At 39.9% G+C, this 18,972-nt stretch overlaps 1 protein-coding gene across 4 annotated transcripts in view; it reads right to left on the bottom strand.

The window, feature by feature from the left end:
- The window catches only part of RABGAP1 (RAB GTPase activating protein 1), a 126,424-nt gene that overhangs the window by 15,488 nt on the left and 91,964 nt on the right, over positions 1 to 18,972 (bottom strand). For all 4 annotated transcript variants that reach the window (XM_079791011.1, XM_079791010.1, XM_079791012.1 and 1 more), the window contains 6 exons: positions 17,512 to 17,625; positions 12,296 to 12,370; positions 8,738 to 8,863; positions 7,968 to 8,111; positions 5,145 to 5,186; positions 4,768 to 4,896 (listed from right to left, as the gene is read on the bottom strand). In XM_079791011.1, coding sequence (XP_079647137.1) covers positions 4,768 to 4,896; positions 5,145 to 5,186; positions 7,968 to 8,111; positions 8,738 to 8,863; positions 12,296 to 12,370; positions 17,512 to 17,625 — 630 coding nt within the window. The remainder of the gene's footprint in view (positions 1 to 4,767; positions 4,897 to 5,144; positions 5,187 to 7,967; positions 8,112 to 8,737; positions 8,864 to 12,295; positions 12,371 to 17,511; positions 17,626 to 18,972) is intronic.

Raw genomic sequence — 18,972 nt, forward strand, 5'->3', positions numbered from 1 at the left:
GTGAAAACAATTTTTCTATTTCAGGGCACTGACCCATAAAAAAAGAAAATCAATGGACAATTAAATGAGTTTTTATACATGCTGTTAAATTATAGATTAAGAGCAGGAGATCAAAAACTCCTCAAAAAATAAATGTTGGTCCCATAATAAACTAAGGAGAAGGGGAGAAGTACAGGGTAGAAAAGAGAGAAAAGACAGACACAAAGGGACACACACAGGTAAGGGAGGAATACAGACCTTTTTGAACAACACCCCCATCTTGTGGCTGTTTCGGGTATTGCCACAATAAACTTAACTCCTGTTGTATTTCTGCAAAGGAGTGGAAAGCACATTGGGAATGCAAAGTCTGAAGGCCTGAGTTCCACTAGGGCAGTGGTAGGCAAACCGCAGCTCGCGAGCCACATGCGGCTCTTTGGCCCCTTGAGTGTGGCTCTGCCACAAAATACCACGTGCGGGCGCGCATGTACAGTGCGATTGAAACTTCGTGGCCCATGCGCAGAAGTCGGTTTTCGGCCTGGGCGAGTCTATTTTGAAGAAGTGGTTCTAAAGCCGAGCCACACTCAAGGGGCCAAAGAGCCGCATGTGGCTCGCGAGCCGCAGTTTGCCGACCACTGCACTAGGGCTTGTCAGTGTGCAGCCAGTACCACTTGGGTAAGTTACCTGACTTCTGTAAGCCTCAGTTGCCACACTTGATTTGCCCTATGTACCTCATAAGGTACCATAAGAAATGAGATACTTCCAAAAACTATACAAATACCAGAAATTACAACATTATAAATGTTACAACAATGACAATAAAAATAGGTCTTTGTTACTTGGACTGCACATGTGACAAAGTATTCTCAATCAAGAAGCACAACTCTGAAAACCAAGTCACAATTTAAAAAAAATAAAAATATAATGGAATGGAATTTCAATGAACCAGAGTCAATGTTTCATTTCTAAACTGTACACCAAAAAGTTATAAAGCTAGTTTCCAAACCATCCCATAGCAAGAGCCCCCTTCTCCATGTCCAGAGGGACTCTGCACACACACACCGTGCTGACTGAGGAGCTCCCAACCTCATGCAGCCCACATAACACACGCAGGGCTTGCAAGGATTTTCTTATTTTTGAGATGGCATATTATACTGTGACTAAGGTTCTTTGCCGGTAATTGGCTCAACTTTCCATTAATATTTGCTGGTATTCAAGTATAGCTGCCAGAGCGTAACTAATCATCACTAACTAAACTGTACATACCATATCCCACCTTTAGCAGGGTCCTGGTGAGTCTGTAAGGCTTTCCATGATGTGAATCAATTTAAAAAATTACTATCTTTCTCACCCTGAAACCATGTTGCAAGTAGGGGTATCATCCAGGGCCAGAAGGAATTACATATCTAAGCACAAAATGTGTGTGCTGTGCAGCCTTGTCTGCCTTAACTCCTTGAAAGCAGAGGCAAGAAAAAGAAGACATTAGACACCGCCCATCTGGCCTATGAAAAAAAGAATCCATATATTATTAAAGTGTTTCAAGCTAATGAAAACCCAAAAGGTAAAACCTTCGCTGGAAGCTACTTTTAAGCCTTGTCCAAATCCATGTTAACTCTTGTTTGTAAACCATTTGGTAGAAACTCAACAGCATATTCATTTATTCACTTATTCAACCGCTATTTATATGGCAGATTCTGTTCTTGCGCTGGGGATTCAAAAGCAAGCAAGAGATAAAGTCCCCTCTGTCCTAGGCTTAATTCTAAGGTGGAGGGAGAATTAATAACCAAATAAACAAGATAATGTGAAGCAGTGATAAGTGGAAAATAAGGTAGGGCCAGGAGATAAGGGTTGGGGGAGCTGCTACTTTAGATACTGTAATTAGAGAGGGCCTCTCTGATGGCATGATATTTGAGCCCAAGAATGAATGAGGCAACAGTGAAGCCAGACACCGAGGAGAACATTACAGGCAGAGGCTGAGGAGTGAATGTGTTGGCCTGTTTAAGAACAGCAAGGAGGCCAGGGTGTCTGAAGTGGAAAGAGTAAGGGGGGAAAGTAGTAGGAGATGAAATCAGAGATGACCAAGAGGTGCTAGGCCTTGCAGGCCAAGGCTAAAACTCGAGTTTTATTCTTAGAAGCATTAGTTGTAAGCAAGAGAGATGGGAATCAAGAAAAACCTGGGAAGAAACCAGTGTGGAAACAGGAAGACCAAGCAGTCTCCTGGAATATTCCAGGAGAGAAGTGATGATGATGGTTAGACTAGGGTGTTAGTGATGAAGGGAGCAGGAAGTGACCAGATTTAGGATACATTCTGATAGTAGGGCTTGCATATGGAGTTAAGAAGATGGAAGTGTGACAGAAAGAAGTCCAGGATGATATTGAGATTTTTGGCCTGAGCAACTAGCCAGGTACCACGAACTGAGATGGGACACTGAGAAAGAGGCAGGTTTTGGAGGGAAGAAATCACAAGAGGCAGATCCTCTTGTGTGCTGAACCAGGCTGAGGTGGAAAGAGACTCAGAGAACCTCAGAGCTCACTTGGTTCTCTGCTTTGTGCACAAACCCAACATCCATGAAAAAGTCCCTGAGAAGTGTTTCATATCTGCTTCGAAACCAGAGAGGAAGTAACCACAGTAGCAGCCACCATGTCTTGAACCCTTACTAGTTATCAGTCACTGTACATATGCTGTAGTTAATCCTCACACACGAAAGTACTTGGCACTGGTAAAATATCATTAAATGTTATCCATAATACATGTGAAGTATGTCACCTTTTAATTTGAATGATAACGTCAATGATTATCTTAATTTCTAGAAGTTCTATTTCCTTTTCTTTTTAAACACCCCATTCATTTTACCTTATCATTTCTGTTCTTGGGATAATAGATAGTCCTTTCAAAAACACAACAGCAAGTCCAAGGTCCTGCTGGAGGCCCAGTCATATTGTGTGTCTGTGTGAGCATTAAATACCTACCTATGCTTCCACATTCCACGGGACGCTCTTATCAGTTCACACACGCTAGCTTCAAGCTGCTTTGCTTCAGGCACCTGGGCATTTCTCTTTTTTCTTTCAAGTTCATTCAGGTATTTAAACATTTCTTGGGCCTTATTTTATTTAGCATCTCCAAGTGTCTAAGGAAGGTTGGCCTGCGTTAGCTCAGTCTGACATATAACCAGAACCAGAGTCCAATATTACCATACAGTTGAGGAGACTGCCTCTTAAATAACTGACTAGCTCTGAATTCAGGTCTCCCTGATGCCCAGTCCATGCTCTTGTCATAGACAGAAACTTCTTGCTCACATCTGCCAGACACACTAATTCCAGTTCTACCCTCTGGAGTCACATAAAGTAAACAAGAGAGTCAGACTTTTATGCACCCTAAAGAGTATGAACACAACTATTTATTCTGTCCCCCATTTGCCTCCAGCTGAAAATTCCAAACTAAACTCCTTCAATTACTTGTTCTTCTTTAAAACCAAATTTTATTATAATGTGAATACAGGAAACCCTATGTTTTTTACCTTAAGAATTTGTACAAATCATAAATGCCACTGGAAATGAAAAACAAAGTGGGTTTCCTTCATGTATTAGTTTCTTATTAGGGAATTTCTGACCACAACAATAAATACTGAAAGTTAAAGGACAGCACAATAGAAATCACAAAACCTGTGTTCTGCCACTAACTAGCTGTAGGACTCTAGAGGGCTATAAGCTCTTTTTGCTTTGGCTTGTCTTCAAAATGGGCATGATAATATCTTTCCTAGAGTTTAAAGGCTGGGGGAAGCAGTAAGATTTAATGCATAGGATATAACACAAGAAAATATTTGGAAGGCTGAGGGGTGAGAAAAATGGAGAGATGTTACTCAAAGGGTACACACTTTCCAGGCATCTAAGAAAGAGCATGATGGCTATAGTTAACAAGACTACTGTATACTTGAAAGTTGCTATGAGCAGAACTTTAATGTTCTCATCATCACAACAACAACAAAAAAGGTAATTTTGTGAGATGAAGAAGGTGGTCACTAATCTTACTGTGGTAAACATTTGGAAATATATACACACGTCAGATCATCACACTTACACCTTAAACTTACCTAACATTACATGTAAAGCCGGGGGAAAACAGAAGTATCTAATTTGAGATCTTATGGGAGAATCATTTTAAGTCTAGACTGGGAAGGAAATGCAAAGTGTCAAAAAATGTCCATTACAACTGATGAATTGATATATGGTGCACATCTGGCATTTTGACGTTGTCTGTGATTTTATTTTTATTTTTGATGTGGGAAACGTTGTTATTCTTAATTATGTTAGCCAGACATTTTCTCTATGTTGTATTATGTAAGTTAAAAAAAGGAAGAATTATCCAAAATTAGGAGAAAGTGCCCTAGCCGGTTTGGCTCAGTGAATAGAGTGTCAGCCTGTGGACCAAAGGGTCCCGGGTTCGATTCTGGTCAAGGGCACGTACCTTGATTGCAGGCTCCTCTCTGGCCCGGGCCCTGGTCAGGACTCATGCAGGAGGCAACCAATTCATGTGTTTCTCTCACATCGATGTTTCTCACTGTCTTTCCTTCTCTCTTCCACTCTCCCTAAAAATCATTGGAAAAATATCCTCGGGTGAGGATTAACAAAAAAGAGAAAGTGTATAAAAATTTTTGGAAAATTATACAATAGAAAATAAAACATTATTTTAGTGTGTTATAAATGTTATTAGTTTGATCAACAATAGTGAGATATTAACTGAAACCCGCTCCCCCAAAAAACACCACGAAATTAATGCAAAAATTATTTTACCTTCATGTTGCAAGCCAATTCCATGAGCCTCTTTGCATTCTCTTCCGAGCGGTACCTCTTAGGAAGCTGGACCCTGAAGAACTTCAAGGCACCTTCAAAGTCTGTCAAAAGCAAGTCATCCTTCGACGTCTAGAAAGAGAGAGAACTGTGTGGAGAAAAGGTTCTTTGCTTTAAGGCTGCACAAGAAGCATTTTATAATCCCAGCAGCTTTCTAAGCCCCAGAAGATAGGTCTCCGCTCCGTCAGAGCCATGTGCTCATCTCCACTGCCAGGGACAACGTCCGAGCACAGTGGCTGTTAGAACGAGACTAAGACCCAAGCTATTGCAAGTGCTGAACCGAGAACGACAGATGACTCAGCTTATAAATAAATGTGTACCTTCAATAATCCAAGGGCAACATTAAAAATAACACTGATTCCCTAAAAGAGAAAACACAAAAAGAACATTTTTAGTGTTTACATCTGGACTATGAAGCCGTTTGTCTTCAGAATACCCCACAATTTTAGAGCAGTTGTAAAACATTAAGAAATGGAATTAACTTGAAAATACCTTGGAACATAAAAATTACAGAGCCACTGCTGAAACACCACGTAAAGTAGATCCAGTCTCCCATTCTTGTGAGAGAAGAGCTTTTCTAGCCCTACTCTCACATTCAACAAGAATACTTTCCTATACTTCCCAAGCAAAACACTGGACTCATAAAATTATGATCAGGCCCTGGCCAGTGTGGCTCAGTGGATAAAGCATGTTGGACTACACACCCAAGGGTCACAGGTTTGATTCCCGGTTAAGGGCACATACCTGGATTGCAGGTTTGATCCTGGCCCCGGTGGGAGAGTGTGCAGGAGGCAACCAGTCAATGTATCTCTCACATGATGTTCTCTCTCTCTCCCTCCCTCCTTCCCACTCTCCCTAAAAATCAATGGGAAAAATATCCTCATGTAAGAATTAACAACAAATATTATAATCAGAAAATAATTCTTGTGGAATATATATATATATATTTCTGCTTATATTTTCTATATATATATATCTCCCCCCAGAGAGGAAGGGAGAGGGTGAGAGAGAGAAACATAAATGATGACAGAGAATCACTGATTGGTTGCCTCAGTCCGGGCATGTACTCTGACCAGGAATTGAACCGTGACCTCCTGGTTCATAGGTCAACACTCAACCACCAGCCGGACTAATTCCCATGGAACTTGATTTTGTGTGGCCCCGCTCGAGGTACAGCAATCACTTTGAAGCCTGTGTCCTGAACCGACTCTGCTCCAGGCTCCCTCCAAACTGCCTTCCTTCATCTAACTATCTGGAAGTCGGGGGGTGGGGGCAAAGGACAAATGAAGGGAAGCACGAACATCTGATCAAATTAAACTATTTAAGTTTCTGGACCTCAGTTTCCATAACTAATATTCTCCCAAGGGTTTTCTGAGCTAATTAGTTTGAAAATTTTATTTAAATTATTTAGCATGCCACTGGGCCCCTAACTACTTAACAAATGGTTGTTTATAATAGTAAAACCTGGACAACTCAAAGGTTTGATATTAGGAATTGGTTACACAAAATATGGTATATCCAAATGGGATACTTGGCAGCAATAAGAATAATGATATATTTGGTAATGTTATTTCTTATAATGTTTCAAGCTGGGTAGAAGGTACAAATTCTTTAATGGACTTCCATGTTTTGCATATGGTAAGATTATACAAAAAGAAAGATGGTATTGATGTGTGTCAAGATATGTTCAAGTACATGAAAAGAAAAAAGAGATTACCAAATAGTATATATAGCATAATCATATTTTTAAATATATACTGACCCATAATATGCATTATTATATAATATTCCATATAGAAAAAAAACTATTCCATATAGAAATTACACATGCACATATATAAAGACAAAAAAGGCTGAAAGAATATATATCAAAATGTTAAAAGTAGTTACCCTCTGGACAGTAAGATGAGATATATCTTTAAATCTTTCTGCTTATATTTTCTACAGTTTCTATAATAAACATATACACTGAGTGGCCAGATTATTATGATCTCTGAACACATAATAATCTGACCACTCAGTGTATATCCTATATAATAAAAGGCTAATATGCAAATTGTCCCCTCCACCAGGAGATCGACCAGCAGGTAGGCTGGACCCCACCCATGCACAGGGCCTCTAATATATATATACACACTGAGTGGCCAGATTATTATAATCGCATAATAATCTGGCCACTCAGTGAGTGTGTGAGTGTGTGAGTGAGTGTGAGTGTGTGTGTGTGTGTGTGTGTGTGTGTGTGTGTATTAGAGGCCCGGTGCATGAATTCGTGCATGGGTGGGGTCCGGCCAGCCTGGCCAGGGGGAGGGGACATGGGCGGTTGGCCGGCCTGCCTCCTGGTCGAACTCCTGGTAGAGGGGACAATTTGCATATTAGCCTTTTATTATATAGGATATACACTGAGTGGCCAGATTATTATGCATTCAGAGATCATAATAATCTGGCCACTCAGTGTATATTTTTGAAATTAGTAACTTTTTCCTTAAATACACACACACACCCCCCAAAACTATGTTGTGGCAAAGACTGTTATTTATTATCTACTTTCTTTTAGCAATAAAATCCCACCCCCACCCCATTTTTAGCAAATTCCTAACAAACTTAAAAAAAATAATCTCTCTTGCAAATAGGTGTGGTATGTACCTAAGCTCATTTCCACTTACCAATAAGAGTAAGTGGAAATGCACGTGGTACTTCCAGGAAGTCTCTTTTAAAAAGAGGCCATGCACCCTCTCCTGTTCCGTTCTAACCCTCCTAGCTTAAAATGCAGAGTTGATAACTAGCACTCTCACCAGCCATAAGGATGAGAGTCACACTCTAGGGAAGGCAGGTTACTGCCAATCTCTGACTTCCTTTACATGAAAAATAAACCTCCATTTTACTTAATTGCTGCTGTTTTGAATTTCTTCAAAACATCAGCCAAACCTAATACTAATACAAACGTCTAACATATGGTTTGTTTGTTTTTTAAGCAGAGAGTGCCTTTTAACAAAATGTGATCATTAGCTTCGGCCCAAGGAAGAATCACTGAAACTTGGATTTCCCAGCACTGAACTAAAACAGAGCAGAACAAGTTCTGTTTTGACAGCTGTCATAAGGAGGACACTGTAACACTCCGAAGGGCTATGGTCTCCGATACGTACCTCACACAACAGCAGGTCAATGATATGGAAGACCATGTAGAGAGGGAACTTGGCAGTGAAAAGTGTGAGAAACCACTGGGAGGCGTACATGTGTGCTTCAAGGCTTATATCCAGGAAGTGGTTGTACAGGTCTGGAATAGACTCCTAAAATAGAAAACTAATTAGTTTTAGGCACATATGCAGCTATTCAGCTCCCACTCAGGAGGCTCATAAATCCAACAGGAATAGGCTGAAAAAGTCACATATTTGTATTTTTCTAAAAACCTCCTAGTGCTCAGAAGAACACTTATCATCGGGCATTAAACTGGCACTCAGCTCCCTTTTCCAGTCCACACACTAGCTCTAAAGAGGAATCCTCCCCCAAATGGTGACAAATATGTGGAAAGGCAGTTTTTCTTTCCAAGTTGTAAAATGTTTGGGAACGTTTGTTTCACTTTTGTTATGGAGTTTCTAACCAATCAGCATCAGGGCCCTGGTGAACACTTCCTGACTGTGCTGTGTTCGAGGCCCCGACAAAGCCTGCTGACATTCTGAGTGTTTATGAGACTGAAAACCCAACTTACACCCAACAGGTTCACGCGTTATTAAACCCTGGCATCATCATCACATCGTGAGAAATGAAAACAAACCAACAAAAACACCTATCCTTCACCCTGGATGGCTAAGGCAACACCACTGCTCCTTGGCACCATTTCATCAATCTACTTCTCCCTAGACCATGCTCTAACTGGCAAAGGCAAGCTGGGTTGTTTTTTGTTGGTTTTTTTTACCTGCATGAGGCGTTCCAACTGGTAAAATTTGCAATGCAAATCTTCAAAATTTTGCTTGAAAAGTTCCCTGAGACCATAGTCAAACATGATCTTGACCAGAACACTGAATGCCTGTTCTTCAGGCATCTGTAACAGACAGGAAATGGCAGGAAAAATAAAAATAAAATCACAAAACATATACAGAAGTTTTTCAGTATATTAAATTCATCCTTCTACTCTCTTATCTGGATAGTAGGAAGTTTACTGGTAGGCAGTAACTCAGTACTTCATAACATTCATTCACTCAACCAAGAAATCAAACCTCTAAAATTTGATTTTAGAGAAAAACTGATGTGAAAGAGAAACACTGTGAGAAGGAAATATGGATAGGTTGCCTCCCACACCAGCCCAGACCACTGATTGGGCCTGAAACCTATGTGTGTCCTGACCAGGGATAGAACCTGCCACCCTCTGGTGTTCAGGATGACGCTCTAACCAACTGAGCCACACCGGCCAGGACTCAACCAAAAAATACGTAATGGTGCCTCCTCTATGTCAGACACTGTTCCTGTCCTTGCGGAGCCTCCCATAGAACCACACACAATCACTGTAATACGAAGTAGGCAGAAAGATGATGAGAACACAGGAACAGGGAAGCCTGAGTCTGCCTGGGGGAGACACAGAGGCTCTGTAGAGAGGACAGGATTGAAACAGGACAGGACAGGCGGATAACACGTGTAGGTTTCATCTTTCCCAAATCATGAGATCTTATAAATCATTTTACCTTCTTTGCCGCCATTTTGTTCCAATAAAAATGTTTTACTTCCTCACTGTTATGAAAAAACATGTCTAGAGAAACCTTACATGTTCTAATGCTTGTGGTAATGCTTAAACTACTATAGTTTAACACTCACAGTAATACTTAAAGTACTACAAAAACCCCATTTCTATTTACAGATGTTACCTATTTATAATAATACCTACATCTTTCACAGCTTTACAGAAAACTATTTCCCTAAGAGTATGGCAAATGTCTCATTTTCAAAATAAAATGAAAGCACTGGAAATGTTATTTAAGGCTCAGTGTGACTATAGCAAGCCTTCAAATGTCAAGAAGGTGGGCAGGCTTCTGTGGAACAAGACAATGGAGGTGAGCACAAAAATCACTAGAATAAGGCAGAGGAAAAGAGCAAATCAGATTAAGTAATAAGTGAGAACAATGCAGCATATTATTGGAAAGTTAAGGATTTGGAGCAAAGGACCAGACCTTTGAGGTCTTTGTCATGAAAGGCAACTTGACTCTTCCCCACACTCAGGGAGATGTGGTCTGACCCCGAGTGGCCTTTCCGTTAGGCAGTCCATCTGCCCTCAGGCTGACATTTACCTAACACAATGGCAAGCAGCAGAGAATTCAATCGAAGACACTGTGGATTTGATCAGGAAATCCATTTTAAAGGGGTTGTGATACTTGTATGGGGATAAATGTCCTTGGACTGAAGTTGAGAACAAAGATAAACCACATAGGTCTGTGAGACTGAGATAAAAAGTTTGCCTAAAACAACAAAACAAAACAAAATTTTAAAACTTTACCTGTTGATGGATGTGTTAATTACCTTGATTGTGTGAGCATTTCATAATTTACATCAAATCATCACACATACATACACACACACTTGACTTGTTTATTAATGTCAAAGCTTTATCATATTTTACATGCCTACCAATAAGCTAGGTTCAGTAACAAGACAGACAGTGGTTTTTGTTTTACTTTTATTACAACCCTGTATTTTACTTGCATTACAACACAAAATGACTTAAAACTCTTCCACAGCTTCCCCTTGCTTACAGCAACAAATCCAGCCTTCTTGGCCTGGCCTCCAGGGGTCTACTAGGCAGGTCTTGTTATCCCTCCAGCTCCCTCTCCTCTTCCCATCACTCATGACATTCCAGTCCTACTGTCTTTTCAGTTCCTTCCAAATGCCAAGTTTTCCCAATTTCACTGCTTCTATATATTGTATAATTTCCTTTTCTGGGAATGTTCTATTCTCTACTCTCTTGCTTTCTAAAATACTTTTATTATTTTCATAAGAATGTTAAGAAAAGTTAAAATGAGAACCCTTCTCATTTTTCAGGGTTCACCTTAAGGGTTACCTCCCCAGAGGAGCCTGGAATCTAAATTTGGCTCCCTTGTTATACTCTTGCATCAAACTTTTTTTATTATGTCTTCACAACACCACTGAAGTCAATATACTTATGTGACTTTCTGCTTACAGGTGGTCAGCTTCACTAGCTGTGTATCCACAAGGATTGAGACCATGACTACATTATTCTCTCCTGATCTCTAGCACAATACAGACCATACAGGTGCTCAAAAACTCTCAGTTAACATCACCTGTGTATTTTTTGCCAAATATTCTAACTTGAATCATTAGGAAATGATCAGACAAATCAAGAGTGTGTGATCTTTTACAAGATAATTTGCTAAAATGTTTCAAAATACATAAAAAAGGCAAGGGGATGGTTTAGATTAAGAGAATAAAGAGAAGTGACAACCCAATGCAATGCTGGAATCAATCAAATGCAATCCATTGATCTGGGTTAGAAAAAACCTACCTATAAAGGACTTTACTGTGTAAACAATTGGGGAAAACTGAATTTGAACTGGGTATAAGCCAATACTGAATCAGTGTGGAATTTCTTGGATGTGATTGTGATATTATGGTCATGTCCTTAGGAGATACATGCCCAAGTATTTAGGAGTGAAATATGTCGAATGTTGGCTACTGAATTAAAAAAATTTTTTATAAAGTGTGTGTGTGTGTGTGTGTGTGTGTGTGTGTGTGTGTGTGTAAGAGAGGAAAAGAGAAAATGCAGAGGGAGAGACAGAGAAAACAGTGTGGAAAAATTTAACTGGTAAATTAGGTGAAGAGTATATGGGTTTTCACCTTAAGATTTTTTCAATTTTGCTGTGGATCTGAAAAAAAATATCAATAAGTTGGATGAAAAAAATGGCATAAAAGAAACCCAACTCCTTCACCTTCCTCCTACCCCAATATATAAATCCCCAAACAAATACTAATGAGGTGGCTACTTTAAAGAAGATAAAATGTCCCCAAGGGTCCAGCTAAGAATTAAGTCTATCCAAACATCCTAGCAAGAAAAAAAGTCTACCCTTGTACCATTTTTCAACACCGTCACTTATTCTCACATGTTTCTCTTCCACGATGACATTAACTTAAAAAAAAAGTTTTCCAGATATAGGAGTTAAAACTCATGTCCTAGAGCAGGCGTCCTCAAACTACGGCCCGCGGGCCACATGCGGGTGTTTTTGCCGTTTTGTTTTTTTACTTCAAAATAAGATGTGTGCAGTGTACATAGGAATTTGATCATGGTTTTTTTTAAACTATAGTCTGGCCCTCCAACGGTCTGAGGGACAGTGAACTGGCCCCCTGTTTAAAAAGTTTGAGGACCCCTGTCCTAGAGCCTGGCCAAAGCCAATACAAAACCATGCTCAAGATTAAGACTAGTATAAGCTGAGGTAGGCCATGTCTAAGACATAACAGAGACACATTTACTCACATGGAGAAGCAGAACAGCAGCGAGAAATGACTGGCCCTGGCAATAGCCAATCTCTTCATCATATACAGAATAAGCCTGAAAAAAACAACACAGGAGGTGTAAATGAATGTAGTCACTCATGGGCCACAGCTGTCCTATAGGACCTTGAACACAGGAACTGGAAGATGCTACCCACCCTGCACTGTGGCGTTTTGATGGTCAATGAATGATGAAAACATTTCTCTCCAATCCCATTTTTTATTTTATAATAAATAAAACTGTCACCACACCACCTTCTGTTGCCAAGGAGCAGAGAAGGTTATGCAAACACCACTTGGGCACTAAAAAAAGGTTGTCATAACTCCTTGTCTTTGCTCATGCTTTTCCCTCCATCTGAAAAATATGCTCTTCCTTCAGGCTCCAAACATATTCTATTCCCCCAGAATTCCCTCTTCTCTGTGCTTCTATGGTACTTGCTACACATGTATGGTTGTTATGGCCCTTACCTCACTGCATTTTAAACCTTCATCCTCACACATAGCAGGCACTCACTAAACACTGTTAATGTTATTCATCTTCGTTCTGGGAAAAAGTCTTTTGGCAAAGACACCAAAATACAATAATTCTCTCTGCAATGCCAGTAATAACTTTTCTGATAAGAGGGACTGCTCTGAAACTGCTTGTGGGTTCCTCTGGAATTCTTATTTTGTATTTTTCTTGGCAGCGGAAGATCACTACCCATCTCTCCGAACATCACGTTTAACAGAATACTGACATCTAACATTCCTTGTGGTTTGCTCTTTGGTTCTTTAGCTGTTTTTCAGTCTTGTCTTTATGATTAATACTTAGAGTCCTCATGTAAGTTGTGGTGGAAAGGGGAATTCCTATAGATTCAAGATGCTATTTCCTGTATGACAAATTTATTTCTAATGAAACTCCCTTTATTATCCACAAGGTTCCTTTGTGTCCCAGAACGCAATTTAGAATGGGTTATGTTTAGAGTTCAGATCACTTAGCAAAATGTTATGCCAATGCTTATTAGATGAAAATTAAGTCAACATATACATAAGTTTTATCATTAGACTTTGGTGAAACTCTAGCTTTTAAATATGCATATTATAATCAGGTTTTCATAAATTCAGGTAAAATTCAATATAATCACATATCTCCCATTTGATCAAAGTTTGTCTGATGAGAGGGCCACAGAAAAACACATACTTTTCCAAAAACAAGATGTGTACAGGGCTTAGAAACGACCTGTTTATAATACAATGAGGCACCATTCAACTGTGTAAATATTAACAAGTGTTAATACCTATGTTGTTAAAATTGTTACAAATTAATAGTAATAAATGCAAACACAGCTCAATGTTTGTGAAGGTTATCAATCAATAGTTGATTGTTCAAGAAAGAACACAGGCTTCAGAGTTAGAGTTGGGCTGAAATCCCAAGAAGCTAATATCCAGGTCAAGATCTTAAGCCTATTACTTATATTCTTTACTACAGGTCCGATTCATGCACCAGTGGGGTCCCTCAGCCTGGCTGCGGGGATCATGCCGAAACCAGCTCTCCAACTTCCCCTGAGGGGTCCTGGATTGCAAGAGGGCAGTTCTCAGGTGACACACCCCGGAATCGGGCCCCCTCCTCTCTGGTTCTGGGTGTGTCACCCGAGAACTGCAGCTGCCAAGTCACTGCAGCTCAGCAGCTCCTGAATTGAGTGTCTGCTCCCTGGTGGTCAGTGCACGTCATAGCTATCAGTTGGATGGTCGAACAGTCAGATGGTCACTTAGGCTTTTATATATACAGATTTGTAAGATGAGAATAATCATAGTATTTATAACAGAGTCGATGTGTTATTCTCAGTCTTCTCATGTCAACATACTCAGCACATGGTTTAATCAATTATGCACTAGGCTGAAAATGTATTGAATTTCTACAGATAGAGAATGGAGAGGAGCATATTTTTCAGGCTCATGGAAAAGCTTGAAGGAATGCCCACACACATGAAAGTACGTGATACATTTGGGAAAAGTCTGGAATATAAGGTTCCTGAAGGCTATAAAAAAGAAGAAAAGGCATTTCATCAATTCAACATTTAATGCCAAGCACTGTGCCAAGTGCTCCACATACTAACATACATAAGCAATGATCCCTGTCCTTGAGAACTTCACAGTTCAGTTGGGGAGTTTGACAAGTAAATCAACCAGAATACAGTAAGAAGTTCAATGTGGTTGAAATATAAAGTATTTAGAGAATAAGCCAGGATATATTATAAAATGCCTTTACTGCTAAGTTAAGGAATCTAGGTCCAGGAAATAAACTAAGATTTTTTTTTTTAAATTTGATTTCAGAGATGAAGGGAGAGAGATAGAAACATCAATGATGACAGAGAATCATTGATCGGCTGCCTTTTGCACGCCTCACACTAGGGATCAAGCCAGCAATCTGGGCATGTGCCCTGACTGGGAATCGAACCGTGACCTCCTGGTTCACAGGTCGATGCTCAGCCATGCCAACCGGGCCAAACTAAGAATTTTTTATTTCATTCTGTGGGTTATCGGAAAGCATTAAAGGCTTCAGTGGAGGCCAGTGAAGTGATTCTTCAGTCAACAAAGAGAAGATAATAAATAGGCTAGAATCCAAAGGCAGGGAGACTAATGCAAGGTAGCAGCTGTAAAAGTGCTGGCACCATATGATAGAGACCTGTACGAGGGCGTGGACAGCGAGGGAAGTATGAAGATACATCAATCATATCAAACTCAGGCCAAAGGAAGGAAATGAAAACTAACAGAGAAGTGATTGTATCTTCAGCAAGACAATGGCACTGGGGTAAAGAAAAACTCTTTTTCATTAAAAGAGAACAACTAAACATATGGATATGCTCAGTCCTGATTCTAACCAAACTATAGACATTTAGGGAAATCTGATTGAGTGGCTATTAAGTGAAAGTGATGGATAATGACGGATGCTACTAGATGGATAATGATCTTATTTTTTAGAGATGTACAGTGAAGAATTTAGGATCATGATGTCTGAGATTTGCTTTAAACTACTTCAAGGAAAATGTTAATGAAGCAACTGTAGCAATATGTTGATAAATATTAAATCTAGGTAAAGAGACTAAGACAGTTATACTATTCAACTTTTACGTCTTAAAATTTTCATAAACATTTTTCCCTGGCCAGTGTTGCTCAGTTGGTTGGGCATCGTCCCATACACCAAAAGGTGGCTGGTTCAATTCCTAGTCAGAGCACATGCCCTTGTAGGGAATGTGCAGGAGGCAGCTGATAGATGTTACACTCTCATATTGATGTTTCTCTCTCTCTCTCTCTCTAAAAGTCAATTAAAAAAAATTTTCCCCCCATAATACTGTTGTCCCTCAGTATCCACAGGGGATTGGTTCTAAGACCCCTGTGGATATCAATCTGCAGATGCTCAAGTCCCTTATATAAAATGATGCAGTATTTGCATGCAATCTACATTTGCATATAGGCTATAGCAGAGTATGCTTCCACATCACTTTATTTTCCTGGATTCAACATAACGCTTGAGGCATGGCAAATTCAAGTTTTGGTTTTTGGAACGTTCTGGGATTTCTTTTATTCTCGAATATTTTTTGATTTGCCATTGGTTGATTCAGCGAATGCGACACCAGTGGATGCAGAGGGCTGTGCAAAACGTGTTTGTAAATAAATTCTATTTTTAGTAGATCTGTTTTGATTTACTTGATAGACTTACATGGAGACTAACTGGCAGCTGGAAATTTAGGCCTTGAGCTAATGTAGATTTGGGAACATCTGTGTAGTGGTGACAGCTGAAGCTTTGGGAGTGAAAGGGCTCACCAGGGAGACAGTGTAGAGCATAGCAACCAATGAATGAGCACCTATGTCTCAGGAGGTAGGCCTCTGTTTCAGGAGCAGGCAGACAGGGATAAAATAATGAGGGAGTGAGCCACATTGTGAGAGAAGTGAGAGCACAACCAGGAGGGTGAGAAGTCAAGAGAAGAGAGAGCTGCGCAAAGAGGTAGAAAGCAGAGTGCAACCGGGTTAAAGGCAGTGAACACAAGGCTTCTTTTTCTTTTTTTCTTTAAATATATTTTTATTGATTTCAGAGAGGAAGGGAGAGGAAGAGAGAGATAGAAACAGCAATGATGAGAGAGAATCATTGATTGGCTGCCTCCTGCACACCCCGCACTGGGGATCAAGCCCGCAACCTGGGCATGTGCCCTTGACCAGAATCGAACCTGGGACCCTTTGGTCTGCAGGCTAACGCTCTATCCATTGAGCCAAACCGGCTAGGGCCACAGGGTTTCTTTCTGGGAAGCTGGATTGGCTGCTTAAATGGGAAGCATAACTGAGAAGGGCTAGAAAAGGATGATCAGAGAAGAGGATTGCAACCAAAATCAGAGCTTTGTGCATCCTATGGGGAAATTAAAATTAAACCCAAGAAACATTTTTGTAAATTCTAACTGCCTATATAGTTTAAAGCACCTAGTTTCATTGGAGAATCACCCTTTATTGCTAGCCTGTCCTAAAAACTAGTTGTTAGTTTCACCTTTTCAATCATAATATGTAAGTTCCTTAAGAACACTTCTCATTCTTTGACTGTATTTCATATGTAGTATATGTTATATAGGTACCTGATTAGCTTTGGGAGGGGAGGGGAAGATAAGAGGAACAGAGGAAGGCTGAAGAACTCTGGTCCCAAATCCTCCTTTTGGCTCTGAAGTTACCAAAATCTACTAGAAATGAGTTACTGATATTGAACAGTGTGCCATTTCCTTTGAAACTCCCAGGTACAGACCTTTTAACAGGCTGATCAGTATTTCCCAGCATTTATTATGCTGCAGTGTTAAAAGTCCACCTGGATAGGCATTGGCATGTCCTACTGTCAGACGTATCCCAGGTGCCAAGTGCGTCATTTACACTGTGCATACTGAAAAGGAGCTTGCAATGTTACAGAACTCTTTTTTTAAAGTATAAATGTGGAGCCAGGCAACTGGCATCTGAAAGTCCTGATTAAAAGGGTAAAAGGAGCCCTATCATTTTATTTCTAATTAATTTCTATTCATCATAGTCTAAAATTGTGTTCTTATCCTTGATTTTACAGTCTTTCTTTTTTTTCATTCTTGAACATTATATAAACATTACACTTTGTAGCTATTTTTTGCATAATATCCAAGAACCAAACTGACCATTCAAAACTGAGTCTTTTTTTGTGTCTGTGACATGAAATACCTTGCATATTTTATATAAGGAATCTTGTCCATCTCCTCCTGTATCCTTAAAGTAGTCATGGGCTGGGAATGTCCGGTTAATATCCCGGGTGATAGCACTGTCCTGAGGAGACTCCTGTGAAAACATAAAGAAAGAGAAGGCTTAGCGGTCAGTCATGTACCTATTTGTTTCGGTTTATACAACAAGGTCTTCTCATTTACATGTTTCAAGATGCTTCAGGAACATATATACACATATGCATGCCCAGAGTTACTACATCTTCAGGAACCAGCTACTCAAACAAAAGCAAAAGCTAATATTAAGGGGGGCAAGATTGAAGAAAAGCAACCTGTTGCACTCTATACACCTCATATATAGTCCATCCCTGCTGCAAGCAAGTGAAGCTGGTGCCCTTTCTATTGTAACAGGGAAAATGTTCTATTCAAAACAGACTTACCATAGGAAAATGCCATATTTAATCTCAAAAGGAGGGAAAGTGCTCCTGTTTAAAAAACTGGGTACAAAAATTGCTGCTTTAATTGATCCTTTGGCATGAAGATCATGTGTCAGGTTCTCAATAGAAAAGAGAAGCTCCTGACATGTGTAATACTTTTAACAATAAAGAATTATTTAATAAATAAATAGAAAAGAGAAGCCTCTGAATTGGGTTTATCCTAGGTGCAAGTGGCATAAAAGTTTGCACATCAGTATGAACAATATGAAGCCAGTCTACCAAATGCCAAGGGATTCAACAGGCTATGGGAAAATATCCCTTGCTTTTGCCAATGTAGGAAAACTGTTTCCTTGTTTGTCATGACACAACTAAAACTGAACAAATGTCAATAATGTCAGCAATCCTTCATAAAATATACCAAGCATCCAGCTATTTCTAATATCTTCCCCTTGTTAAATTTTATCTGCTTACATATTAAAGAACTGGAGCACAGAAGCATGGCCTTCTATTTTAACAATGTGTTGTTTTCATAGCCAAGACAATAGCCTTGATTGTCCTTAAAGAACCTATATCATATTCAGGACACCATCCAGGAGCCTGACAACTCCTGTTTCAAGATTAAAAATTAAAGTGATATTCCTCTCGTCCAGTAATTTCTCTAGCCTTCCAGCTAACTATGTTCCCAGGGTCATAAAATACTTTACGATTGTGGGATCTGACTAATTTAAAGCCTATGCTCTTTCTTAACCGGTAAACTATTAAAACCTTTAAAGACATTGCCAAACTGCTTTCCAAGGAGCTTTACTGGCATAGACAACAACAGTTAAGGCAGCTCAGAGCTGTGGTGATTCCTGACAAAAGGACAATATTCAAGGTGAGACCTAAGACTACAGCAGCTATCACCTGGTGGCAGCTTCCAGGATGCAGCACACTGAGGGAACAGAAACAGGTTTGGGTGGGGAGTGTCTGGAGCTGAGATAAGAGACAGCAGAATCTGGGGGAGAGCAAGAAAGCTAGACTTTTAGGTC

The sequence above is a fragment of the Cnephaeus nilssonii genome (genome assembly GCF_951640355.1).
Source record: "Cnephaeus nilssonii genome assembly, chromosome: 14".
In the NCBI taxonomy this organism is placed as follows: domain Eukaryota; kingdom Metazoa; phylum Chordata; class Mammalia; order Chiroptera; family Vespertilionidae; genus Cnephaeus; species Cnephaeus nilssonii.